This window comes from Diplotaxodon limnothrissa, linkage group LG12, assembly GCF_057381915.1.
Source record: "Diplotaxodon limnothrissa isolate DT_005_m linkage group LG12, D_limnothrissa_male_GT1.1, whole genome shotgun sequence".
NCBI classification, from domain to species: domain Eukaryota; kingdom Metazoa; phylum Chordata; class Actinopteri; order Cichliformes; family Cichlidae; genus Diplotaxodon; species Diplotaxodon limnothrissa.
The window spans coordinates 28,840,576-28,868,273 of record NC_140607.1 but is presented as its reverse complement, the minus strand read 5'-3'; the positions used below and the strand labels follow the sequence as shown (position 1 = coordinate 28,868,273).

General features: G+C 40.8%; 1 protein-coding gene across 2 annotated transcripts; it reads right to left on the bottom strand.

The window, feature by feature from the left end:
* Positions 1-364: 364 nt before the first annotated feature.
* Positions 365-27,698, bottom strand: cltcl1 (clathrin, heavy chain-like 1). 2 transcript variants are annotated; one of them, XM_085367446.1, is made up of 32 exons: positions 27,439-27,698; positions 19,899-20,106; positions 18,036-18,304; positions 16,452-16,613; positions 16,085-16,198; positions 15,822-15,995; positions 15,423-15,620; positions 14,895-15,095; positions 14,632-14,784; positions 14,383-14,505; positions 13,742-13,879; positions 13,485-13,649; positions 13,151-13,331; positions 12,890-13,053; positions 12,678-12,803; positions 12,426-12,568; positions 11,088-11,322; positions 10,882-11,004; positions 10,632-10,777; positions 10,361-10,544; positions 9,617-9,809; positions 9,372-9,529; positions 9,074-9,238; positions 8,095-8,370; positions 7,282-7,431; positions 7,057-7,188; positions 6,827-6,937; positions 6,143-6,313; positions 5,723-5,944; positions 5,042-5,068; positions 2,422-2,497; positions 365-2,020 (listed from the first exon to the last, which is right to left on the bottom strand). In XM_085367446.1, exons 1-32 carry the CDS (start codon positions 27,478-27,480, stop codon positions 1,893-1,895), a joined length of 5,058 nt encoding a protein of 1,685 aa, XP_085223572.1. In that variant the 5' UTR covers positions 27,481-27,698; the 3' UTR covers positions 365-1,892. The 2 variants fall into 2 exon arrangements, with proteins under 2 accessions (XP_085223572.1, XP_085223573.1); XM_085367447.1 differs by lacking the exon at positions 5,042-5,068.

Below are 27,698 nucleotides of genomic sequence, written 5' to 3'. Positions count from 1 at the left end.
GGTTTTCCTGTTTTCCTCCATTTTTAAATCGGTTTAGTGTAAGTTACCTTTCAGAGTAGGTTCGTCCATTTTTGTATTTTTTAAAGCTTATGTTTTGTGTTAGTTTCTCCTTTTTGGATGTGACTTAAGCAGTTCAGAATAAACACTTTGAAGGTATTTACAGTGAACAAGCACGCGCACCAGTGCCTCTGCGAGCGTGCTGTGTTGATGAGAAGTAAACACATTTCCACTCATGCATTTTAATTCTATCCGTCCACTTTTTTCGTAGTCTAACTCTTAATTTTTGTTTGATTCAACTGAAATGTTTCACACCCAGTGTCTCCTGATGTAAAATAACAATGCACGAACACACACAGTGTGTAAACTTTATTCCTCTTTCTGTATGCAAGAATTGTGCAGATAAAATAAGCAACTGGTGTGCAGCTCAGATTATTTGCATTTTATCTTTGACAAATCCAGTGCCGGGACCACGACGGGCCAGAGCTCTGCTTATCACATGGGGACGTTGACATGAAATAAAGTCAATAACTCATCTTTTGTTACCTTGAGCAGCCTTACCTCAAGATTTTGGCATTTATTCATCTGCTGTTTTTGCATTTTGTCATTTTCTTACAAAAATCATTATGCTTTTTAAGACTACAACAACACACTATAGACAATACATATTCCATAATACTTTGATTAGTTAGGTATTTCAATATATTTAAATTATACACTGTTTTCAGTACAATAATGACACTTGAACCAGCCGGCACCAGGACGTGAGCTAACATTCCCCTGTTTTCATCTCGAGTGTGTTGGAGCTTCGCCACACTTTTGTTTGTTTTTTTCATTAGTTGGATCAGAAAGTTTCATCATACATAACTGGTTTTTTTTACTCAACATTAGTAATACTTCATATACTTGAGTGTAACATGAAAATTGTGCTCCTGGTTGCAGCATTATAGTTTGGCAGCACATGCACAGTCTACAATTCGCCTTTCCGTTTTCACCTGCTTTCTTTCAGCCTTTTTGCCACAACCGTTACCGAAACTCCAAAAAGTCGACTGATGAGATCAACCGCTCTGACCCAGCAAAAGGTTTGCAGCTGCAAAGGAGTGGAGATATCATTGAGTGTGTCTTGATTTTGGTGACGAAACCCCCAAAGGCTTTAGAGGCTACACGCATACTCCCACACACACATACGCACACAGAGACTGTAACCTCATAAAACAAGTGTTCTTAGTCCATAATACAGCAAACAATTTGTACCTGTTGTGAAAGGACAAATAAAACTATTGCACAGTAACTGTCTTTCTAATCAGAACATGAGACAGTTGCAAAATTAAACATGAACAAATGAGCCCGTTTTGCTGCCTCATCAGAATGTGTAAGGCTGTGACAGTGCTTTAGGAGTAAGGTACCCCTGAACTCTGCAGTAAAGTCTCTTCTTCAGTGCTAAAATTAAAAAGAAAGAAAAAAAAAAAAACAGAAAAAAAAAAGCTGCTCTATGGTTAATAAAGTCTACATGGAACAGCAACATGACAGAGTGGTTTGGCGCAACTAATGTTATCTTCAGTATGCTAATACCTCTAAGGAGCTGAGAGGTGACTTCATGCCGTGTAGATCAGTGATGCAGTTATAATGTCTGAGTGGAAAATACAACGGGGGGGGGGGGGTCCGACAGACTTGATGCCACCCTTCTAAAGTGGGTGTGGAAAAACTAGAGACAAAGTTTCTATTGCAGTTTCTGTGAATTCACGTGGAGCCTCACTGGGAAATGAAGGCCCAGCGAAATTTCAGGAGGCTGTACGCCACCAGTCAGCCAGTTGAAACCCAGAGCAGCAGTGTGGTTCAGGGTGGGTGGATGTGTGTAGGGAAGAGGGGTGGAGGAGAAGGACGAGTTGGCGGATCTACATGCTGAAGCCGTAAGCGGGCTGAGCGGGGTAGCCTGCGGCAGCAGCGGGAGGGTAACCGTAGCCAGGATACGCTGGCTGGGTAGCCACTGGAGAAGGAGAGGCAGTCAACATCAGCTGCTGACCTGATCACATAAACAAAAACAAACACAGACAAAATAAAATTTTCCCCCGTCTTTATAAGAAAGTACACATGACTGGACTGTTTTGTTGAACTGCTAAATTTGTTTGTTCTATATCAAACAAAATTATGGGGCTTTTTTTTTTTTCCACTTAGGTTTTCTTTATGTGCTGCTCAATGAGCCTGTAATTCTTTTGGCGGTGTAAAGCTAATTACACAGCAACAGCTGCTGCTGGTTTCAGATAATAACAGAAAATGCAAGCGTGTCCACTTATTATGGGTAAACTAATCAGCTAGATTATATCATTGTAAAGTATAGCCCAAGCTTCATTTGGGGAAATCATTTACTTTATCCAGGAACAACAATGTTCATCCCTCAGTGAGCTGTTCTGCCTGTAAACTTACCGAACACCATCGGCTGAGGTTCTGTCACTTCCTCTTCAGTTTTTCTTTGGCTTTCGGCCTCCTCCAGTTTGTCCACCTGAGGGCAACAAAGAAGAGAGGACGGATTAGACATCACTCACACGCTTACTGTTGAAAGAAAGTCTGAGTTTATGGATTCTAGGTATCGTGCAGAAAGTATATAAGCTCAAGTTGGCTCAATCTGTTTTTCATATTTCATAGATTTTTGGCAAAAACTTTGCAAATTACAACATACACTCTAATACCTGAGCTTTAAAAATACACTAAGGCTTATCCCACATCAAATTAATAAACACTGACAAACACAAGCAGTTACAGAAGATATATGATCTTCATCTGTGAAAGACAAAACTACAATCACCACTTCACAGTGCAGCTAAAGGTGAGAAGATGCCATGCAGGTTTGGTGAGAATTTCTAATAAAGCTTGCAGTAAAAATGTTAAATGAAAATTTAAGGGTCAGTTTACCCAAATCACATTAAATAAAAACCATTTAACCTTTTATCACATCTAATAGCATCAAATGACTTGTGACACTCCTGCTATCACCCCAATCCAACAGGTTCTGCTCTGAGCTTTAATATACCATCTTTCATTCAAATACCATCTGTGACTCAAAGCTGTTGTTTATTTTTTTATATTCACCAGTAAATAATTTGCCTTAAAAAAAAAAAAAAAAAAAAAAGTCTTTACATGGTCTGCATCTTATGAATTCCAGATAACAATGAACAATGACAAATTTGGAAAGGTGCTAATTTTCTAAAAGCTAAGTGCTTTATGCACCAGGAAGAAAAGCAGATTAACATCAATCCAACAGAGCAGCAACAAATCCAAAATTGCATCACAACTCGACACCAGCAGGTTGATTTTATTTAATTTTGATATTTTATTTTAGTGATTTGTGTAAAATTGACCCTTTAAAAAGAAGAATTAAGGTAAGGTTTAAGGTTAAAGAAATATTTGAATACAAGGAGAGCAAAAGCTAAACAGTACGTTTCTAAATTCCAATTTTGTGCCATTAAAAAAGTGCTACAAGATTAAGTGGCAGTCACAACTTCAACGTGCACCTGATCACAGCTGCAAGCAGACCCTCCTGACTGAGTGTTTATCACTGCTGGCCTAAAAATCAAGCTAAGGGCTCGCAGGTCAAGCTCATCCTTGCCAGGCGTACAGTAATTGTGAATTGTTTGTAGCACTAATCCTAATCCCTAAGTGCAAAGGAGTAATCAGGCACTGTGCTTTAACTGTGGAGAAGGCTGAATACTGAAGGTTTATAATTGAAGCTCGGTCAGCGCAGAGTCATGTTGAGTCAGAATTAAAGAAATAAACATTTCTTAAAAAGTTGGGACAAAGGTGTAGAGAAAAGAACATGATATTTGCATATACAATGGTATCACTGGGGTAAGCTGCCTGTTTAACATGTATGTACTGAACTACTTCATGTGAGGCGGGGTTGGGATTTCTCTACCTGATTAGCTGCTCAAACTGGCTGTTAGATTCCACCCCAACCTGTTTGACCAGTACCAAAGGTTTACCTACAACAAACCTAAACTGAAAAATTAAAACTAACTGAAAAGACTTCCACAAACTGAGGAAAGGGCACTACATAACCTTTGAGGTTATTGTTTGCAGCCCTGCACTAATTTCAACAATAAAAACTAAAACAAAGTGACCTTTAGTTAGAAACATGGGGGTGCATCGAGCAAGTCTAAAGCCAAAGCAGCTTTTTCTCTGTGATTGTCTTCTTTTCTGGGCTTTCAAAAAGCCTCTGTCAGATGGAAAGATCACAGCGTTTCAAGGCTTTAAAAATGCCACTTGACACAAGATGCAGCCCCAAGAGAGAGAAAAGTTAGAGGTATCCGTTAGGCCAGGACAGGCTAATCCTGGTGCTGAAGAAGAAAAAAAAAAAAAAAAAAAAAAAAAAAATAGTGTACAGGCCTTGGCTCCAGAGTTTTTGTTTTAGACTACATTTACCTTCTTGCACTTGACAGCTAGAAAACACTTTATAATCTACCAAACGTCCCTTTACTGCTGCATATTTACCCAAAATTAAGATGCAGACTATATACTCAATTATAATAGTCACTCTTAACTTTAACCAGTAAACATTATCCATTAAAAATTGTTATGTTTCATCTCTGTTGCATCAGATTTGCGTCAATGTCACTAAGTCATTATTATTTAGGCTCTAAAATACAATTTGGAATAAGGAGGTTAAAAATGTTCATTTCACCTGGTCTAACTCATATACTACTGCCACATTTAGCCAGATGTTTTATTAATGTTTTCACTGAAAAGTAGTTATGTGTCTATTTATTTTTATTTCTCATGAACTTGTGTCAAATGGCTAAAAACCAAGAGAAATAAATAACTAAGATTAGGGCTCACTGGAGGGAAACCTGCTTAATCTGAACATGTACTGGCACAAGTGGAACAAAAGCCTGCACACTACTACAGTTCTCCAGGACCAGACCTAGTTAGGCCAAATTCAATCTACAGTCCATGCTAGGTTCCTACATCAGAAACCTAAGAGATAAGTTACAGGAAAAACAGACAGACAGAACACAGAAGAGAATTTTTTTAAATAAAAAGGGCCAGAGACCGTCACCTTCGCTGCAAACTCATCAACCTGGAAAAGAACCCAAAGACATGACCTCACATATCTGCAGGTAGCACTGGCAAATATACTTAAAGGTCATTATGAAGATTTACATGTTTCACTCTGGCTTGTAGTGATTTTTTTTTTAAAAAATCCATCTAGATCGTTTTGATGGTATTTGCATGGTTGTGGAAATACAAGCTGTGGTGACATCGTCGCTTGAAGGCTTGAATGTAACAGAACTAAATGACACTTTTAGTGTCTTGTGGTTCTTAAAGTGCCAAAAAAAATTTCATACGACAAACTCGACATTAACGCCTTTTCCCAGAAGTATTGACCTAGTTGCACAAAATAATTGCACAAATCTTGTTGTGAGCACTTTCATATAGGAAATTACCTTCTGCTGAGCAAACTACACCGGCTAATATAGATGGACAAACAGCACTGCAGGCCAGAGGGAAAAAAAAAAATGGGCTGAACTGTCCCTTTAAATATTATTACTTAAGAAGGCCTTAGTCTCTGCCTTCTTGTCTCACCATATATGTTTGACCTGTTTCTCAGAAATCACAGACATATTACATCACCAACACCACATATTCTTCTTAAAATTACACAATAGTGAAATCTATTTTAGTGGTAAAGCTGACATCAAATAAACTCCTGGTGTTGATTGTCAGCACCAACCTTCGTGAGGTACTCTCTCATGACCTGGATAAAGTACGGCATGGCAAAGTCCATTATGTTGTGCCTCCAGGCCAGCTCCAGCACCACGTCAGGGTGCAGGAGATCATAGGAGGCAAACAGGCAGGCAGCAAAGCACTCCTTCCTGCCCTCCTCTAGGAACCACTGGAGTAAAGTCTCTGCCAGCTCAGCATCCTTAGACTCCGCTGCATACAGCATGGCATCCTAGAAGAGACAAAAATGTATCTCATTCACATGGCTGAGTGAAAGATAAAATCCTTTATCTTCAAGTGTGAGAAATTAGCCAAAAGAATCATTCCTGTGAAGTAAACAAACACTGCCATCTATAGGTACATTGAGGAAATGGAACCTTTTAAAAGTCGTCTGTATTTTTAAGAGCTTTTCTATTATTTTTTTCATTACCTTGTATAGCTTGTCCTTCTTGCAAAGCTCCACGCTCTGTCTCCAGCGGTTGTTGCCCTTATACAAATAAGCAGCAATACGCCTGAACTCAATCAGTTCATGCTTTTCTAACCTCTGAGCCAACCCGATGGTGTCAAAGTTGTCATAAGCATCAATGGAGGCTCTCAATCCCTGTGGATGATACACGGATAGAAATGCATTGCATTTGAGATCCAGAGGTAACAGCGTCCTGGGCACTGCTTCCTGTACCCATTTACACCAGTATGATGTCTATCCTCAATCCATAACTGGCTCTGTGGATTTCAACATAAAGAGACTGGTGCTGGTGTGAAAAAGCAGGCGTCATCACAGCAAAACAAAATTGCTACGTCTAAAATTGGAACCGCTGCTATCAGTGGCTACGAGAGGGGCTAGAAAAATCACCTGCGATTTACAGCCAGGCCGTAGGTTATATCCTTATGACTTTCTTTACACAGATATTACTCTTTTTTTTTTTTTTTAGCTTTGTAGCATTTGATTGCCATACTTGTTTGAATGTCTAAAAAAAATTGTAAATAATGCTTACAACACAGTAAATAATACAAAAGCGACAAAAAATGGCAACAAATAGGTCACATATTTGAGCTCTTTGTGTTTTACATCACGTGTTGTGATCAATATAAGTCACAGAGCAGGCTGGCAAACCTGGTAGTCTTCCTCCTCTGTAAGCAGGTTGTTAAGAGCTTCATTGACAGACTTGTTATTGTGATTCTGCACAGACCTCAAGTAAGGCTTGACCAACTTCAGCTGGTTCATCTAAGAGAGAAAAAGCAACCCATGTCACACCATATCAGCAATGGGTCTAGTTTATTTAGAAAAACACATTTTATTTAATATATGTTTTAAAAAGTGAAGCTGGCCATGCTGGTTGTTACCTTGCTAAAAAAGATGACAGCCCGGCTGTGGTCCAACCGAGGAGACAAAATGGTCAGCAGATCATTCAGTAGGAGGGGTTTGTAATCCAGATAGAAGGATAGAGACTTATAGTAGAGCTCCACGTTGGCAACCTAAAGGATAAAAGAAAAAAACACAAGAAGTGATCAATTGATCATGTAAGCAGTTTGTGAAAATAATAAACATTTGAAAATAGCCGTGTTTACCTTTGCAATAATATCTTTAAAAAGCCCTTCTTTCCATGCGTCAGTCGGATGAGTCATCATAGTGATGACAGCGTTGTCATACTCCTCGTATTTATCGTAAAGGAAAACCAACTCTGCCCATAAATGAGACTGCTCTGCAGCACGAAGAACCTGGTAGACAGAAAACATTCATTACTGTCAGAGATTTGTTTGGCTGGTCTAATAGATTTGATATATTTGAAGTAAAATGTCTTGAAGCTTTGAAAGGCTGACGTCAAATAGATGATTTATTTTTTATGTAACCTACTCTTTTTGAGAGGGAGGGGGGAAACACACACACACACACACACACACACACACACACACACACACACACACTGAGCCAAAAAAAAATAAAAATTCATATCAAAGCATAATTATTTTTTAACCATTTACCGGTATATAGATGTATTAATACACATCTTTTGAAATTAGCAAAATATTAAAATAAAATAGTATTTCATGCTTTTAACCATTTTTAAAAAAAGATATTTAAAGTTTTTAAAAGGTTATTTGAGTGCAAGATGACAAACAGTTGCATAAAGCTGGTAAATGAAAGTTTAATTGCTGCAAGTCACCAGAAATGTGTCAGTAAAGAACTAGCTGTAAAAGACAGAAAAACAAGTCAATTAATTTTCTGTCTGCCTCCTTTTTCATGGCGCTGATGAGAAGCAGAATGTTCACGGAGTAATGAATCAAAAGATTTCATGGCACACAAGCAACCTCTTTGATCTGACAAAAGAAAGAACAGTTTTGAAACGGGCAAACGCGCACACATAGTAACAGAAACACTACCTTTGGGATGTTGACTCTGGACCAGAAGAGCTCCAGGTGCTCCCTCATCTTCTGAGGTTTGAACTTTGAGTACAGGATGGCGAGCTCGGTGAACATACCCATATGGGCCCGCTCCAGACCCAAAGCAGCCTCGAGCAGAGCAATGAGTTCCTCAAAGTACCCGCGGTCCTGGTAGTAGCTGATAAGGTCCTCCAGCTCGTCAGCATGGATCACAATGTGAAGGCCGCAGATTTGTGCCAGACGAAACTCCTCGCCGTCCACGCATGCAAAACATACCTGAAAAGAAATTAATGCATGAAACTGGAGATAGCCAACGATAAACAGAGGACCACTTCTATCATTCATATCATCATATCCTGTGTTTTGCTACCTTTTCGTGTAATCCTCTAATCATCAAGAATCTGTCATTTTTTACATGAAGTGACTACATTAGAAACACTGAGGTGACCTGAATTAAAAGCTGTAACAATAACATAAAAACTGCAGCAAGAAAATCACTCAATTTCAATCTTATATCCACAGAAATAAAACAAAACTAATAATAAAATAAAAATTAAAAAAAGCTGTTAAATCAGCCCCTTAAGTAGTTTTATAAATCTTGTTTATGACAGGCTCAGACTGCTGGGTAGCCATAGTGCGTTTCTCTCCCTCACTTTCCTTTGTTTTTTTCCCCATGCATTTATAAGCACTATTTATATTTATATCCACTATTGCATGTCACTGACATTTTGTTTTGTCCTGTTTTTGTTTACCATCCATCTCTTTTGCTTGTAAGGAACCGTGTGATCATTGGGGCTTCTGTCTGTAATGTCACAAAAATAAAGCGCCTTGAAATGACTACTCTTGTAATTCGCCACTATATTGATTCAGTTATGCTCAGTATAGAATTACGGCATTGTTTCCCCATGTCTTTTAAATTACGTAATCAGACAAAGCGGAGACCTGTAATTATACTAGAAAATGTTTTTGCGCCTGTTACCTCCTTCCATGTCCGTGTGCTGTTGGCTTTCCTGGCGCTGTCCACAGCTGCCTGGTACTCTCCCAGGTGGACTAATGTGGATGCAAGTCGAGCAAAGTTGGACACATTGTTATACAAAAGTTTGGCTGCTTCGTACATACCCTCCTCATAACATCTATCGCCCACCTGGAGAGGTAGAGATCAGATGATGAATATATAGATAGCAATCATTTTCTGGCAAAGAGCAAAAAGCACATTCTGCAACAGCTACACATCTCTTTAACACTACAGCTGGAACTTTTGTTGTTGTTTTTTTTACCTGCTGTATGTGAGCATTGTTGGGCCCGCTGACAAATTCTTCCAGCTCAGCCAGACGGTTAGTTTTAGCTAAAGCAAAGATCAGCTCCGTTTCCACGTAAGACTCTCTGGCTTTCTTCCGAGCCATCTGTAGAAACTTCACCAAATCCTCCCAGTTATCTAGAAACAGCAACACACTACAGATCAGCTCAGACCCAAGACTGATAAACACCATTAGCATGTTTTACCTGTAAATCAAAAACGTACTGTTCTTGCTGGCTGCGTTGACCACCTCCATGTACGCTGACGGGTCAACGGCTTTTATGTATGAATCAATGGCTTCCTTGACCAGGTCTCTGTGCAGCTGGGCTCTTGCTAACTGACTCCACACTGCAGGCTCATTACAGCGCTCCGCAAACTCATAGGCACGGTCTAAATTCCCTATGTGCTCTATCAGTACCTAGAGGGATACAAAATAAAAAATAAATAAACAAGAGATGGCTATATTCTATGAGCCAACATGAGATAAAACAATAGGACTAGCATTTTTAAGGCTCGTTCGTTTTCACTATTGTGCTAAATTCACAGTGATTAAGAGAAACTGATGAAACCTGCTATCATTGGCAAATGACTTTGTTAGTTTAGTTAAAGGGCTTACCCACAAGTACTTTTAATGGCCCGGATTTAGGAAAGGTAAATATCAATTCATTCATTAATCCATTGATTTTCTTAAAATGTTTTTCTAACTTTGGTAGGAGGGCCCGGGAGATTATGCCAGTTCTTACAGGTCGAGAGATGAGGTATACCCTGACACATGAAATATAAACATCAAATGTCGCAACAAATTCTTTTACAAAAAGAAATGGAAATTTGTACTTAATTGAGTAAAATAAATGCACATATTAATGTACATTTTTACAGAGAAAAGGTTCTGTGATTAGTAACTTTAGCTTACTGTAACTTCGACCTCCAGCATCAGTGCAGTTTTAGCAGGATTAGGTTTGTTTTTACCTGTATGGCTGAGGTGTTCACATCAAACTTCTTGAAAATAGCAAACGCCTCTTCAAAGAGCTCGTTGCTGATAGCGATGTTTGCAATATCCGGAGCATCGTAGTTGTCTAGCCTGTTAATGTACTCCATCACACGAGTGCGATCTGCCTTGATGGCCGTCAAAATAAGCAAGTTCTGTAGGTTTCTGCAAAAAAAAAAAAAAAAAAAAAAAAGGTTAGAAAAATGGTTGCACGTAAATGATCACCATGAATAAGCTGTGAGCCTGAAGTACCTGTGTTCACTGAAGACTGAATTATCAAGTACGATTTTCTCCAGAAGTTCAATCAGCTCATTGGGCAGGTCTGCAGTCATGAAGGCTTTCACTGTGACCGACACCTCCTCTGGGTCTTGGGTTTCTGACAGAGCTGTCTGCACCACCTGAGAGGAGGAAAATCGAAAATAAATGTTGAAAGAAAAAAAAAAATATATACAATTCATGTTTGCGTGCTTTACTTTAAAAGAAGAGGTGGAGGATCCCATACCTGGTCGATGAGCTGTCTTCTAAAAGGATTGTTTTCTTCTAACACAGTCGCCCAAAGCTCTGGATCTTTCCGCCGTACCAGATATCGAGCCTCACTCTTAAATAATGAATTCTCATTGCACACCTGACATGAACAAATAGTTTAAAATGCATTCATCATAATTATTTAAACTATGACACTAAAGCCATACAATGTGATCTACATACTTTGATGAGGTCTAGATCACACTGCCCTCTCTCATAAGCCACACAGGCCAGGTGGGGGTCTCTCTTCTCACAGTAGCGTCCAACCACGGCGCTGTCATAGAACGGGTTCTCCTTCAGGAAGCGCTCGGGTGTGTTGTTGCTGTCAATGTAGATCTTGGCCAGGGCGTTATGGGTAGCTGGCTCTTCACATCCTTCATGGATACGAGACTCCAGCCATGGCAACAGAAGTTTCAACCTGATAGCAGAAACTGTACGTTAATATAAAGCTTCATTACATAATACCTAGGAGAAGCTTTTAAAATTCATTTCATGGCAAGGACTGGTAAAAGCACACATTACATTTCTAAGATGATGCTACAATGTAGCTTTTTCCTGTGATGTAATGCACAGCCAGAAGACTAGATGGCAGCATTGTCCACTCAGCAGGCCGATTGAGTCATGTTTTAGGGTTTCTCACTTCCACCTTTGTTGATACAGACTAAATAGCTTCATTATATGAGACAAAGTTATTCTGCTGGTTGATGCTGAGGTATCGATGAAACACAATGACAACCTCAGAGAATCCACTCTAGAAATCACCTTTGGTGTTAAAATTAAAACATTAATTTCAACTTCATGTATGCATTAAACTAACAAGAATGCACTGAGCAAACACAAAGATAAATGTCTGTATATTTACATTCATGTATTCCACTCCTGTTTGTGAATGCTTAAGGATTTATAGGCATCAGCTAAGGAGATCATGATTCTTTACTATTGATCGCCTCAAGGTTTATTGGAAAAGAAACAATTTTCAAGTTAGTATTTGTTCTTTTCCTTCAATGACTTGAGGGGAAAACACACATAACTAAGTGGTTCAGCAGAACCGCAAACATGGCTTGCACTCTGATCTATCGTTTAAACTCATTCCTACAGAAGTTAGATTTAACAGCTTTTATGTACCAGCATGATAGAATAGAATAGAATAGAATTCAACTTTATTGTCATTGCACATGCACAGGTACAGGGCAACGAAATGCAGTTTGCATCCATCCAGAAGTGCTTTAGTGATATAGATATATTACAATATATATTAGCAATAATATAGATATGTGAGTATATTACAGAAATGGGTCTATTATGGTGTGTTATAATGTACACGGTATGAAGTATGTTGTGAATATTCTATAACTATAAGTATGTACAGGCTGTAGTGAGTACAAGCTATGTAAAGGATATGAACAGGATATAAATATGAAAAACTATACAGAATATGAAGATACCTGCGCATTAAAGGCCAGGTCATTTCAGAAGCTGCTATAAGAGATGACAGGAAATCGTTTTACCCTTTAGTCTTACCTGTTCCTTTTCTCTACCTCGTCCACCAGCTCATCAGTGGAAAACTGCCCTCTGACCACCATGATCAGGTTCTTAATAACATCCTCAGAACAATCCACATCCAATAAACCTCCAATCACCACTGGTAAACGACTGGGGTTGACCTGAAAGTAAGTGGGTAGGATTCAAAATAGAGAAGCATCATGCAGCTCGATAACGATAACTAGATAATAATCAGATTATGTATAAAGTCACCCGAACTGTAGATCTTACCTTCTGTACATAGATTTCAATGTATTTCTGCAGACTGTTGCGGTAAAGGTAGAGAACTAGGTCGTGGACAAAGTCAAAGCGATCACAAACAATGATAAGAGGAAGCTGGTCCGTTAGCTTTGCTTCCTAGAAGCAGAAGAAACATGAGGTTTATTATGAATTAACTCTGGAAGATGCTAATATCAGAAAAATATGCTAGGGGATCTTTATACCTTGAGAAAGTTTTTAACCCTGTCTGGGTCGTAACAGTTGCTTTCTCTACAGATTCTCTCCACTTCTTTGATCTGGCCGGTCTTACAGGCAGCCTGGATGTATTTAAAGTGAACATCGGGCTCTTGGCTGAAATTCACAATCGACCCAAGGAAGTAAAACAAGCCTTGTAGAGATATGAGAGGGGAGAAACAACACGGTGGTTAAGTTAATCTAGTGTGAATTCAAACCTGCAGAAAATGAGGAAAAACCACTCCACCTACCTTCATAGCTCTTGAAGGATTCAAAAAGCTCCACTAACGCTTGAGTTCCCAGCTGTTCGTGATATTTAGATGCTACCTGGACACACAGCTGCAGGTTCTGCCTGATATTAGCCGACAGCATGGCCCTTAAACACTCTAAAGAGTCTTCAACTGACAAGGAGCCAAAAAAGTTCACCAGCCACTAAAAAGAAAAAACGGGGAGAAAGTAAAGCAACATGTTGAGCACGGAGGAAAAAGGAGTCATTTCAGGAAGCATTTTCACACATTAAAGAGTAAAATGAAGCCGCTCCCAAGAGAGCAGTATACAGGCATCATTGCCCTTCTACAGGCATACCTCAGGGTTGAGCAGATGTGTGTGAACCACAGCTCGTTTGATATCGTACAGGTCAGTGTAGTGTTCAAGAGCTCTCTGTAGTAGTCCTGCCTTCTCACACAGCTGAGCAACATGGGCACGGTCATAGTGCGTGAACATCTGGTTCCCAAGGATTGCATCTGCTACCTAAAACAGCGCATACGCACACATGAGCAAACACATTGTATTTAACATTAGTAAAGAAAAGGTTGCAGGAGAGTCTGAACATTAACATTCACCTGGGGGGCGTGTATTAGGTTCATCTCAAGCAGACGTGTCTGCAAGTGACCTTCTGCTGGGCGGTTGTTCTTTAAAGCATCCAATAGGAAAGAGGTGCACTGCTGGATCAGACTACCCTCCATAAACACATCAACAATCTACCAAAAAGCATGAGAGAAAAGAGCAGTCAAAACACAAATAGCTAGACAAAGTTCTCTTTTTTTTTTTAAATTTTATTTCAGACCATCTGTGAACAATGATTTGAGTTAGCATGCAAAGGCTTGAGTTGCACACTATTAAACACCACAGGCCCGGCAGCCAGATGTTTCTGTTTTGCAGATGTCCTTAAACATGAAACGCTCACATCCGAAAAGCAAAGGTCGCCTTAACACCATCACTTTTCATAAAGTCATCATCTTCCCTGTTTGAGATTAGGACAGAGCGGAGTGATGATGTGGCTTTAAAGGGAGGAGAGGGTGACTGACTCAGTGAATTCCTGGCATTGCTGCCACATCTGGAATAACACATATGTAGGCTCCCACACTGGGCACTTTGTGCGTTAGCGTGCATGTATAAGGCTAATCAGGCACATGCATTTTAAAGGGAGCACACGAGCAGGATGTCTCCAGTGAGAGAGGCGTTCACGTTTGTGCGGGTTTACCTGGTTGATGTTGGCCAGCGGTTCCTCATCCTGGACCAGCATCTGAGCAAACTGCAGACCCTGGTCTGGATTCACACGCATCACATTCCGCAGCAGAAACACCCAGTCTGGGGTATATCCCACCTACGCGAACGCAGAAGGATAAAAATGCACTTTCAAGCATCAATGCAATACTATAAACATACTGCATGCCTGCCATTTGTGCAATGCTCAAAATTTAAATGGAAACACAATAAGCCTTCCGATTACCTTTTTAGCATACAACACTATCTTCTGGAATTGGCCAGTCTCTGCAAAGCACTGAATGACCTTGTTGGGGACATTTGCTCTGAGGTACACACTAAGAGCGAGAGTGGGGTCAGAGGCCTTCACCAGGTCTCCCAGCTCCTCTGAGCACTCCAGCTACAACACAAGAGGAGGAAAGCTACTTCACTTACACTGGTCACTGTAAAATAAATAAAATAAATGTATATCTACAAATCTGCCTCATTTCTTTAATCCTCCAGTTATACCTTGTCCTCTTTCAGCCATTTCTCCAGTAGTTGCTTGCGGCCCTGTTGCAAGACAGGCCTGCACAGCTCCAGAGACTCAAACTTGTTGAGCTGGCCCTGGTCCAGAAGAATACCAAAGTACTGCAGCAGTGGAGAGGCTTGACCCGGCTGGGCCGGGACGCTCTGAAACTTGCGGATGGTTTCTGCTGTTCGCAGGATACCCTGAGGCGAGGAAAGACATCAAAGAATGAAGGAATTATTAGTCGTAGAGTAAAAAACAAAACAAAAGCAGATTCCATGAAATGTTTTGAAGGAGAACTTCATGTTTATTGCAGTGTTTTCACATTAACATACACGGGATTCTTTTTGGGTTTCGTTTTTCAGTGCTGAATCACAGTGTGTGTAACTGTCATAGTTTTAAGCACCAACAGAAAAATATTTGACAATTTGATTCTGTGCAAATGCAAGACTCCTTGTGCAGTTCTCACCCACACCTGGTTCATATTAGCATAGGCAAGAATGACAAAATGGCAGCAGAGACAGGCGTACCTTGGGTGCTGATGCAGCAACCTTCGCAGCCTCTGAGTAACTTCCCTGGGCAAACAGAGTGTTGAACTTCCTAGCAAAAAGCTCCTCTGCCCCAGCAAGGTTTGACCTGACAGCTATCCTCAGGGCGAGATCAGGGTTCTGCAGCACGTTGGTGGCATAGTTTACAATATTCTCCTCTTCCACACATACTGACAAAACCTATAATAAAAAAGGAACAGATAATAATTAAGAACTGCACAGTAAAAATAACTAAACTTAAGAAATGTGTCCAGTTAACAGTCCAGTTTCTTAAGAATGTCTGCCAGGCATAGCTTGCCAAAACATTACAGTCATTACAGTCAATAAACATTTCACTTGGGAATTTGTTCTGCACACACTCACTGCCCGTTTGCTTCTCACCTGTCCCTTCTTATTGACACCAATGATTCCCGAAGTGGCTTCGTGAGGAGCGGTTACAAAGATGGTCTCAGCACTGATTCGGTTCATGTAAATACACACTCCAGACTCCAGGTCATACAGGTGAATGTAACCATACTTTGTGATCAAGTATATTACGCCATGCTTACTACCAATCTGAGGAGAATAATTAGAAAGAGAAACATTCAGGAGTGACCCATAATGTGGTGAGCAGAGTACAGTAGAAGCAGCCTCATTTTCTTTACCTGCATAGCAACAGGAAAGTCTGTCTGGGCCTCTGGTGGGAAAAACACATCCACAGCTTTCTTAGCAAATGGCTGGTTTCCTGCAGCTGGCTGACCAACTTCGATGATGTGTAACTGGTAGAAGTAAACCAAGACAACAGTACAGCAAATGAGACCAAAAAGAACATCACAGTTGAGGATTTGTACATTAAATAAACTTTCCTGATGCTACCATATAGGAACTTCAATTTTAACCAAAAGGCATGACGCATAAAAGTTATTTCATAGGATTCTAACATAAACATTACTCTTTCAAGGCACTTCAAAGCAGTTTGCTCAGCAGCTAAAAACACAGATAGCATCATGGGTACATTCGAATGGCCTTCACCTTTCCCCCAGCCTGTGAGCGCACAGCAAAACAGAAGAGAGTGGAAGGTTTGGCATTTCCCTCCACTTTGAACTCCCCGAAGGCAGCAGCGTGGCCCTCGATGGGCTGGGACACTTTCCTGTCAACGGAGTACAGCTGCATTGCTCCGACCACACGGTTTTGCTGGAGGACAAGGAAAAAGGAAAAAAAAGGGTGGGGGAAAAAAATTGATATGTTCAAGTCATTAAGGATCAAAGATACAGGTTTAAAATTCAGGCAGTGTGTTTGTATGTGTATGAACAAATGGTAGGTATTATCTGTGCATTTGGTTAGATGTGGGTAAACAAACTGTTTGCTTATTTGATTTACATATACATATAAAACAAGTTCACTTTGAAATATGTATGCATGTTGTCATACTTTGACATAGTCCTCTAGATCCAGACTCCTTTAGAAAAACAGAAAAAGAGTGGTGTATTGATTTTCTTATTGAGATTCAGCAAGTCAGCAAAAAAAGACATCTGTCCATCCATTTTTCTTTCACCTATTGAGGGGCAGGTCACAGGGTGCAGCAACCTAAGCAGAGAAGCCCAGACCTCCCTCTCCCCAACCGCCTCCTCCATCTCATTGAGGCGAGCAAAGAGATGTCATCTTTGCAGCGTGTCCTACTCTTTGATCTCCTCCCACTATGACATGTCCAGAACACCTTGCCCAACAGAGGACAGAAAATATCCTAGTCTGATACCAGAACCACCTCAGCTTGATCCTTCAGACAAAACGTATTTCTTGTATTCTTCAGTTATTACCAAAAGCTTGTGACCATAGCTGAGGGTAGGGATGATCAACTGGTAAATGCTTCACTTTTACATTCAGCTCTGTTTACCACAACAGACCGGAATAGCATCCTCATCACCAATCCATCTGTCAGTCTCCTGCTCCCCTCACTTGTGAATAAGACTCAGAGATACATAGACTCCTTCACTTGGGACAGCAACTCTGACCTGGAATAGGCACTCTACCCTTTTCCAGCTGCAAACCATGACCGACTCTTTGTGTAAGAGAAGGATAAAATGCTGCGAGGCTGGTTACAGCAGAAATTTCTGGGAAGCTTAATTGTTAGAATTTCATGCCACTGTTCTCAGAATGTGTCTTTTATGTGTTCCTGGACTAAATTGTTTTTTTCTTTTTAATGACATTATACACCCTTATTGGCATAATACAATGGCATAACCGCTTGATCTCTTTATCCTCCCCTTCAGTGAGCAAACAAATATGGGAAGTGATGAAGTTCCAAGTTTATTGGTTCCTGTAGAAAGTAGATGATCCAGTCATTGGTTAGGAATGCAGATTTTTTTTTTTTTAAAGCTAATTCACTGTCGCACAATAGCTAAAGGTTTCAAAACTTAGTGTGGTAAAAACAATTCTTTTGCTTTCCAGTGTGTACCTGCTCACAGCCAAAACCTTCCAGTCCAGTGAAGAGAACAAAAGTTGACCTCAGATAAAGTGTTCTTTGTGTGATCTTTTGTCCAATAAGGCTATAAACAGGGATCGGAGAGATAAATATTCCTTTCACAGAAAATGTTTATATCATCTGTGCTTTCATACCTGTGCAGAAATCCCTATCAGCAGTAACCACTTCTGTTGTTCGTCAGTTCTGTAGTTAATGATCTGACATCCGGCCAGACTGGCGTGCCGATCGAATACTTTAGTCGGTTGGGAATCCCCCTCCATGCTCCAGTGATAGACGGCAGTATCTGTCACCAAAGCCACGGTGTTTACAGAGATCCACTTCCAGAACATGACCTCCTCTGACATGGTGTGAGCCTTCATCTTACTCTTCATCTCAATGTTGAAGATCTGCAGCGTCTTGGCAGCTGAGGGTCGGTAAAGAAACAGAGACGTGAGACGAAACAGGCAAGAAAGAAGTCGTCAAATAACTCCAAACAACAAATTAAATAGCTGTTCTGAGTAACACACAGACCGGCAGATGAACATGTCTGCCTCGAAATAGTTAGAAAATAAATAGAGCTACTTTTAATTGGAACTATTTATTCATTGAGGAAACGTTTTAATAGCTTGTTCTTTTCATTATTTCGAGTGGCGAAGACCTAGTTTCAGCCAAGACTTGATGATTTTCTTTAATGTAACTACTGTTCCGTGCTGTGAGCACCAGTGTAATGGGGAACCGAGGGAGATTTCTGACACGAGTGTTCAAAACTCGTGTCAGAAATAAAGAGCAAATAAAAATTATATCTGAACTGCTCGATATTGTTCGTAAGCCAGGGAAGCACCACTCTTTACTGAGTGACCTGACCCGCAGCTACAGAAAGCAGACGGCAGCTTTTGAAAATGTCACAATTGACTAAACACAGATACAACCTCCATTTACCCAAAATACTTAATGAAAAACAAACAGGTGATGTAATGCATGACTCATGTAAATACTAGAGCTGCTGTACAAACTTGCAAACACAGAGCCTTTACGATACATAAATGGCATCCCTTATGTGCAGGAAGGAAAGATCTGAACATTGATTACGGCTGCTGGCACACGCTCACAGAGGCGAGCAAAGGTGCACAAAGAGTGCCCCGACTCCTCTCACTGTATAACATCTGATGATGCATACCACACATACACATCTACCAGCATACAAGTCATGCTAACACATGTGCAATTCTCATAAAAGTAGGGCATTTGCCAGAAGATTAGGCTGGAGTGTGGGTGTGCGTGTGATATTGAGGTGCCTTTCTTGTAGCCATCTGTGTTTTGATTGATCAGTGGTCGAAATAGATGTGCATAGTTAAAAGGGATACAGGGGATAGCTTTTATGAGAGAGACATGGCCAGTGTATCATCACAACAGCGTGCCAGACGGGTAGACAGACAGAAAGCAACTCACCGTCTGAGAAATGACAGAAAGCAAAGGAGAAAAAGCAAAGTGTCAATCAGGTAAGAATGAGAAGACAAAGATAGACCATAAGGAAAGGGGCAAACAGGGAATACTGTGCTTAGGAGGAGGAGGGAGGGAGGAAGGGGGAGGAGGGAGAGAGAGAAGCATTATAAGCAAATCATCCTGATCAGCGCTTGTGTTTGTGCTCTAAGGGTTAGTTTCAGTGACAGGCGATCAATTTTCACAACCAATTTACTACACTGGGTAATAGATGTGAGTGCACTCGGCATATTTACAACATTGACAGGCATTAATCTTTGCTGCGACTTTCCCACAGCATTTCTAGTAAACGGCTAAATCTGTTAAAACTAGAAGCAAATAAACAGTGCAGAGGCCATGCAGACTTCATTCTGGGACTTTAAACAATAATAAAATACTTTGCGCTTAATATAGGGCCACCAGTAATAAAAGCCAACAGACTTTTTCTTTTGCCTCAGAACAATACAGTATTTCTCATCTATTGGCCACTGCTGCCTAAATGTGTTGTGTCATTTCTATATGCGTCGTCATCATCATACCTTTGAGGGCGATGACTTTGCTGGCGGGGTTCATGATGGCACTGTCGGCAGAAATCGGTCTCCTGATTGGGTTGGTGGGATCCGACATGTCCACAATCACCACCTGGTTCTGCTCGCCCACCTTCTCACGGATGCAGATGAACTTGTCCGACTCCATCGTCAGATAGCTGAACCCAATGTTGGCTGGGTTTACGCCCAGGTTCTGCAGCTAAAAAACAGTTTTGAGGAAATAAAAGTGAGAACCTTTAGCTTAATTATGTTACCCCATTTTACAGTGGTGGAGTATCATATAACGGTCAGTAAGCTAGTCAGTAGCTGGAAACAGATACAAGTACATTTCCAAGAAATGGCTAAACAGTTTATAAAAATGACAACACAGATGCAATCACATTTAAAGAAAGAGTATGACCACAGACATGTCTTCACATATACACAAAAACAAAAAGGGTAGGAGCTAATGATATATCAGAAGTATACCAGATGACAGAGCTGTAGCTAGTAGTATATATGTGTTTGTTTCACATTTCATCTAGATGAGCAGGAACCTGTACCCTGAAAACCCCCCAACACTTTTTAGTAAGCACTGTTAGTTAACTGGAAATTGTAGTTTAAAGTACTTTGAGTGGTCAGTACGACTAGAAAAGGCCTACATAAATGCAAATACACTGTAGTACATTAATTATTATAGACTGTATCATAGATAAGAGAAAATTGCATTCAGCTGGCAGACACATTTTGTATGTATATTTAGTATACATAGTATACACAGTATAGTACATTTTGTAATAAAAGTACTTAAAAATTAATTATTGGTCAGTGAGCCCATCCTCATTCACAGGCGAACAGCTGCAGCCAGTTTGTGAGAGATATGCATAAGGTGACACAAAGCTATAAAACAGAACTGCATTTCATTCTCTTTATTTTAATTTTTACACAGCATCCCGACTTTTACAGAATTGGGGCTGTGAAAGCAAAACTCAGCCACAAGCACAATATTCCTGCTTTAATACTATGCTTTTGTTGCAACAACTTAAAATGTGGTGAGAAAATATATGTGGGAGCAGCTGCCATTTGCTTTTTAGGGGAAGAGAAAGTAGTGAGCGATGGATCATAACATGGACTTGATTAAAATAGCAGCAGGTCTGCTCAAGTTTTCCAGGGATACTCTTAAAGGTCGTTTTCCCATACAGGAGGTCTGGTCGGTGGTACATGGAGCCAGGGGACAAGCGTGGGCACGCAGCTGGATGTTAACTAAACAGAGCTTTATTTTACACAAGCTGACAATAATTTCCAGAATTTCCTATGATATAAATAGTAATGCTGTCATTGTACTTATCATTACATCTCTAATACTTAATTTTATTAAAGCTCGACTGGACCTTGACAGTGTATTTAATCATCATTTTAAGCAGCTAGCTGTAAATAAAGTTTAATTACCACTAAAAAAATAAAAAAATAAATAAAAAAAATAACAACAACAAGAGATTCACTAAAACCAAGAACACATTAGAAAATTTTAATAAAGCAAACCTAATGAGAACAAGTCAACACAACATCACACATTTGCCTCAAAACTAACAAACATGAAAAAGTCCAGTTTGGTTGAATAGAGGAATTACTGCACACATTGTCAAACTAACTGAACTGAGAGGACAGACAGAAACATGCACTCTCCCTCTGATGACTGAACTGACTGCATTATGCAGTCTGAGGCAAGCGGAAAGGAATCCTTCTGCTCATCACAAGGACTGTACTATCTCGCAGTTGGCTGATAGAGCAGGAAAACAAATCATGACCGCTGAGCCATTTAAATCATGTCATCTCCAAAACAGGAAGGATGCAGCAGTGTTCAGCCTGGGGTGATCAGAGGGGCTGCTTCCAAAGAAAAATAGAATTATCCTTAATTAATTATATCCAAAATATTTTTAGATTTTCACTTATACCAGGTGCTAGCTTTAGCATAGGCTACGCTTATCAGTATTTTCATGTGTACAGTGGTTAGTCACTTTTTTGGGGGGGGGGGGACATGTAGTTATTACCAAACACAGTTGTTAGTTTTTTGCAGTTTTTTGGCTTCTTTTTAGATTTTGTTGTTTTCGAGACCTACAGTCCTGTGACCAATCAAAAGACAGAACTGATGCAGACCACGAAATTCAGTTTCTTCCCTTAAAATGCTCTGCCAGGCCTTTACAGCAGCCACCTTCAGTTGCTTCTTCTTTGAGGATCTTTCTACCTTCCGTTTTGTATTTAACAACTGAAAATCTGCTCTGCTGGGTTGAGATCGAGTGACTCACTTGGTCACTGAAGAAGAATTTCATATTTCTTTGCCTTGAGGAACTCTTGGGTTGCTTTTGCAATATGCTTCAGGTCATTATCCATCTGCACCATGAAGTATCATCCAATCTGTTTTGCTGCATTTGAATGAATGTGAGCAGAGAGTATATCCCTATACAATTCACAATTCCTCCTGCTGTTTCTATCAGCAGTCACATCATCTAGTAACCCAGTTCCACTGCTAACCATACATGCCCATGCCATAACAATGCCTCCATCCTCGTGTTTGATAGAAACTGAGGTATGACTCCTCATTCTCCACACTTTTCTCTTCCCACTATTCTGGTACAAGTTCATCTTGGTTTCATTTTCATGTTCTCAAGCGTAACCAGTGTTTTGCACCTTTTTGTAAACCCTGTATTTCAATTCATGAAGACATGTTTTGATTGTAAATCTTAACAATGGTACCTCCATCAGCTTGAGAGTGCTCATGACTTGGTTAGATGTTGTGAAATTCTTGAGCTGGTCCGTGCGTTCATTCTTTTTAAGAATGTACCAGATTGTAAAACTTCAGGACAAATCAACAATGTCCAATCGTAAAATTTTGTGCAGCAAATCGTGTTGCCACACTCGAATTTGCATAAAGCAGGCAGCCTCACTTCATCCAAGGCCAGGGGCCGTAACAGTTTCTGATAGGCTTATTTTGGTTTTAGCAACATCTCTTTGGACTTCATATTAAGAGTTCCAGTGAAAAGCAACTACATGAAAGTTCAACATTTGTCTGCCTAATTTGTCATCTAATAATGAGGAAACTGGCCTCACTTAATCAGGCACAAATTGAGCCTCTGAAAACTGGGCACCATGTATGAAAATGGCTGTAATTCTTAAACAGTTAATGCAACGCAAACCACAGCCAGATACATTCTGTTTGGGACAGCCAATCATAAGAAAGCTGCTTTAAAAGTAGAGAAACAGAGTTAAAGCAGCTTGTTTCATGCAAAGGATCACCTTTGGGGTTGTGCCAATGTCCAAGGAAAGTCCAAGAATAAAAATATGGAGCTGCAAATTAACATAATTCCCCTTTCACAACATTACAGAATCAACTTTAACTGAAGCATGTTTGCAGTTTATAATAAAGAGACAAATATTTCATTAAAGATCAATATTCAAGTGCTGCTTAACCGTGGAACAAGTTCTTTAAGCCAGAGAATTAATTAATTAATTATGCAGTTGGCATTTTTTAATGTTTATTGTCCCAATGATTAAATAATAAAGGATGAGAATAATAATATTTTCATTGTTTAAGGCATCTTGTAAAGGCCACAGAAAAGCCCTGGGGGAGGAATGGAGCCATATGCTGCATCTCTTCAAGACTGCCAAAACTATCTCTGGAAGCAGAGGGAAGGGAAGTTACAATAAAGATAATGGAGGAAAAGATAAGGTTGGGAGTGAAAGGAGGAGCTCAAGACACTGACCAATATCCTGTTGGCAACGAAGAGAGGGAGCAAACCATTGTAAATAAGAGAAGTCAGAGTGATGTATGTGCCTCCTGTGAGAAATGAAGAACAATGGCCAAGAGGTAGCAAGGTATGTTGATTCTAGTTCCAGTAACACAGGCCTCTGGCATTTTACAGTACGATTCAGGGTGGAGAGACCGGCTCGCTGTAAGAACACTCCCCCCCAGCTGATTCTTAGTCGAATATGCCAGACTAAAAACCCACTTCAGCTTCATCTTACTGTCTCCAGTGATCCATTTAAATACTAACCAGTGATACACTGCAGACTCCTCTAAGCAATCTTCGCTGCACACATGAGACAATAAAAACAACGTATTAATACGTTAATACCGCAGTAACAAAAGGCAGGAGATCTTAACTGATGAAGCAGCATTGACGGTATTTGGTGAGTCATAGGATGGGTGGACATCTTGCTGAGGCACTGACACGTTGAATCAGCAGCTGATGGTTTTGGGCTCATGACGAGATTACACAAGCACTTTTTTTTTAATAAATCGAAGAATGTGGGGGGGGGGGGGAGTGGAACTTGCTCGCAAAGCGCGTAGCCTTTATTTTAGGAAATCAGAGTTTGTTTTTTGTCTTGGTCTCTCCATCTTTCTCTCCTCTTGTCCCCTCCCCCAAAACCAGTCGCACCCTTCTTAACCCATGGTCTACCAGAGGGTTTCTTCCTGTTATCAGGGAGGTCTTCCTTCCTGCAGTCGCAAAGTGCTTGCTCATGTGGGATCATCAGATTGTTGGGATTTTCTCTCAATTTAGTTGGATCTTTACCTTGAAGTATAAAGTGCCTTGAGTAAAGTGTTAGTGTGAATAGTGCCTATATAAATAAACCTAAAGTATATAGCTATGGCGATCATGAACACCTTAAAGTAGCAATGGATTCTATTAATATTCGAACTTCCAAGTCAGAATAAACACACAGATATTTATCTCTGATTCTAGTGTGGATTGTAGAACAATCCGCACTTGTAGTTAATCCAAATTTCAAAGTTCATGACCCATTTGAAATTACAGAAAGACACAATGTGAGTGTTGTATGTGTTGGATGACTGCTCTTTCAATGCATTCATGATCGAATTCCGGTGACTGAACACAGACGCTCAGCCTTGTCCCTGCCAGCCACTGCTGCGGTCACAGATGTGTCCTGTTAGACTCGCTTAGACTGTTCTGTCATCCTGCTTCCTATCCTGATGCAATTTGCCAGGCTTAAACGGGGGCCTGCTTACCTCAGTTATCTATCAAACACATCCAGTGGTTTGACGTGGTGGCGTCATTTCATTAGTACAAATACAGCAGGTTCACTTCTCCCGACTCAGCTAGACAGGACAATTTTCAGGCACTTCAGAGCTGCGGGAAATCTTTGCACTTACACAAGCTGCTACAGTACGTAGGCTGCTGCACCGACAGCCAGCACAAGAGCCACAAAAGCTGTAAATGACTCTCGCCTTCATAATTCACCAGACCATTCTCAGTCCCTCATCTTTGTCTCCATCATAATCCACAGAACCCAACTCTGATCCACCAATTACTGCATTGATTTAAGGACAGATTCTGCCATGCTCATGCACAGTATGGTTCTAGAATCATAAAGCAAAGTAAAGAGAATTTACCCCACAGCTTAGTGACAGTGTGAGGTTAGGCAGGTAATCCATAGCTGGCTTTAACACTACAGAAACCCCAGTCCTTCATCTTATATGTCTGCACTAAACAGAGGAACATTAAAGCGATTTTTTTAATGCTCATTTATCTCAACATTAATCTGGTTGAAGGTTTGAACAGTAGGTGGGTGGAGCTGCACATTCACAGACCTCTTCTGAAACTTGTGCCATGTTATCAGCATTTAAATAGTATATGCATGACAGAAGATGAGAAAAAGCATAATCAGGCCCATTTAAACAACAGTTTTAATAGTCAGGATATTATGGCATTTGCTGTACTCTGTATATTATGCAAGTGCTAGCTCAACAAGCTGGTACCTCATCACAAATCTAAATCCATGTTACACTTGTGAACCTCGGCCCAGACTGCAGACACTGAGCTGTAAATACCAGGCCAAGGAAAGGAGAAAAAAAAAAAAAGCTAAACAACTTGAGGCCCAAAGTCCTGGGTTTGCAAATTCCAAGCATTTTTCACTCTGCTGGAGCCACCTAGACTCACAGGAAGATACGACTGTAGCAGAGCTGGGCTTTCACGGTAGAGGTGAAACATAAAGCTGCGGGCTGCTTATCGCCGTCTCAAGGCCTGATTTTCTTAAGACATGTATAAAGGGAAAGGTCTGTGCTGTTGTGAGCAATCTGGACTAATAACCAGACATTGCCAGGTACTGCACTGTGCTCCATCAGTGAGCAGCAGTGTACCGCTCCTGTCAGTGAGGAGAGGAGCCTGCTAGGCTGCAGGCTCTTTTGGCTGGCAGTTTTTTAGTGGATAAAGGATCTTTGGCTGAGAAAGTGGGGCTACTGGCCAGAGGAAGGGAGCAGAGGGAGAGAGAAGGGGGGTTGGGACTCTGAGCTTTTATTTTTTTCTAGTGAAAGGCCATTTCACTGCCTGCTGTTACCATAACAACAGGCTACAGACCAGGGGAGGTGGAGGGGTGCATCGCAAAGTTTCTCTTCTGTCTGCAAGACACCAAGCACTGGGGCTGCTACGGGACAGCGATTAAAAATCCATAGCAGTGGGAAAAAAAGGGGGCCATAGTGCAAATTGTTCCCCCACAGACGACTAAATCACTGGCTGCTTGTTTTCTTTTCTTGTCACAGATTGTAAAAGGGCATTTGTGTTGTGTGTGTGCACCCGCGTGCGTTTTCTCCACCAAGAGTCTGAGGGGCTTGAGTTCCTCTGATATATTGATGCAAATTGCTTTGAAGCTGTGCAGATGCTCCCTAAGACAAAACCAATACAATAAAATAAATAATCACCATGAGTTTGGAGACACATTAAATCAATATGATATTGACGCTGCATTATGGAACTAGATGTCATATTGCGTTTTGGTCATGGCAAGATATCAATCGAATGATGCGTTTCTGGTCTTACGGGCTTCATTACAACTGATTGAGCAGCCAGTTTCCAGAACTTATTCAACTGCCGAGTGAATCCAAACATAACCGCTTTTTACATCCCCCTGTACACCTACATCCAACGACCAAGATCTAAATAAAGCGCACAGTTTCATGTTGTTACTTGAAACACATTACGGTGATTTTTATCAGTTACGCCCAGCTGTGTGCAAAAGCTGGGCATTTTGAGAGACACTGGTTGGGATTTTTGCTCCTGAAACTGGGAGTATTTGGCTGCAGGACATGACAACAGCGTGGCAGCAACAAAGATTGAGAACAAGTGCCATTCATTTCTCAGATACAACGTAGCGCGAACAGCTGAGCTCAGTTGTCACAAAGTGTCAAAACACCGCAGTGAAAATGACAGCGTCGTTTATAACTTAAACGGGAAAAACTGCGGCGTATCCCCCAATACACACACACACACACACACACACACACACACACACACACACACACACGTACCGGTCCGCATTGGGGCTGTGTACGATCTGACTGTTCAATTTTTACAAGTCATCATCTGCCCGGCAGGAGAGAACTAGGCCTGTAGCTATATTGAGCACCACCCCGCAGCCCTTTTTCAGATTCCATTTAAATGCGACATGTGCTGTGTGTGTGCGGACCCACAAGGGCGAGGAGTGGCGCAAAAAGAAAGGAGCTGGGATTAAATTTAGGGCTTTCTGTATGTCTGCTTACCTGCAGATGCTCCTGAAATCGTATCGGCAGTATCTGAGCCATTTCTGGAGGGTTTCTCTGCCTGAAGAGTCCGCGAGGAAGGAAAGGGGAAGGGGACAACAAGAGGATAAAGGTGGTGTTCTTCTTTGTGTGCCCTAAATGCCCAAAAAGTCAAACTGATGGGCAGTAGTAGGTAGTCTGGGTGGCTTGCGTTGGTATCACACGAATCCACTGACTGCTCCCATTCAGTAGCCTCCCTTACACCAGTCCTGAATCAAAAA

Coding starts and splice junctions, on each gene's coding strand:
- cltcl1 (XM_085367446.1), bottom strand. CDS start 27,480: ATGGCTCAGATACTGCCGATACGATTTCAGGAGCATCTGCAG. Junction 14,506..14,631: donor TAGTGTTGTATGCTAAAAAG/GTAATCGGAAGG, acceptor GCGTTCGCGTAG/GTGGGATATACCCCAGACTG. Junction 12,804..12,889: donor GGGTTAAAAACTTTCTCAAG/GTATAAAGATCC, acceptor TTCTGCTTCTAG/GAAGCAAAGCTAACGGACCA.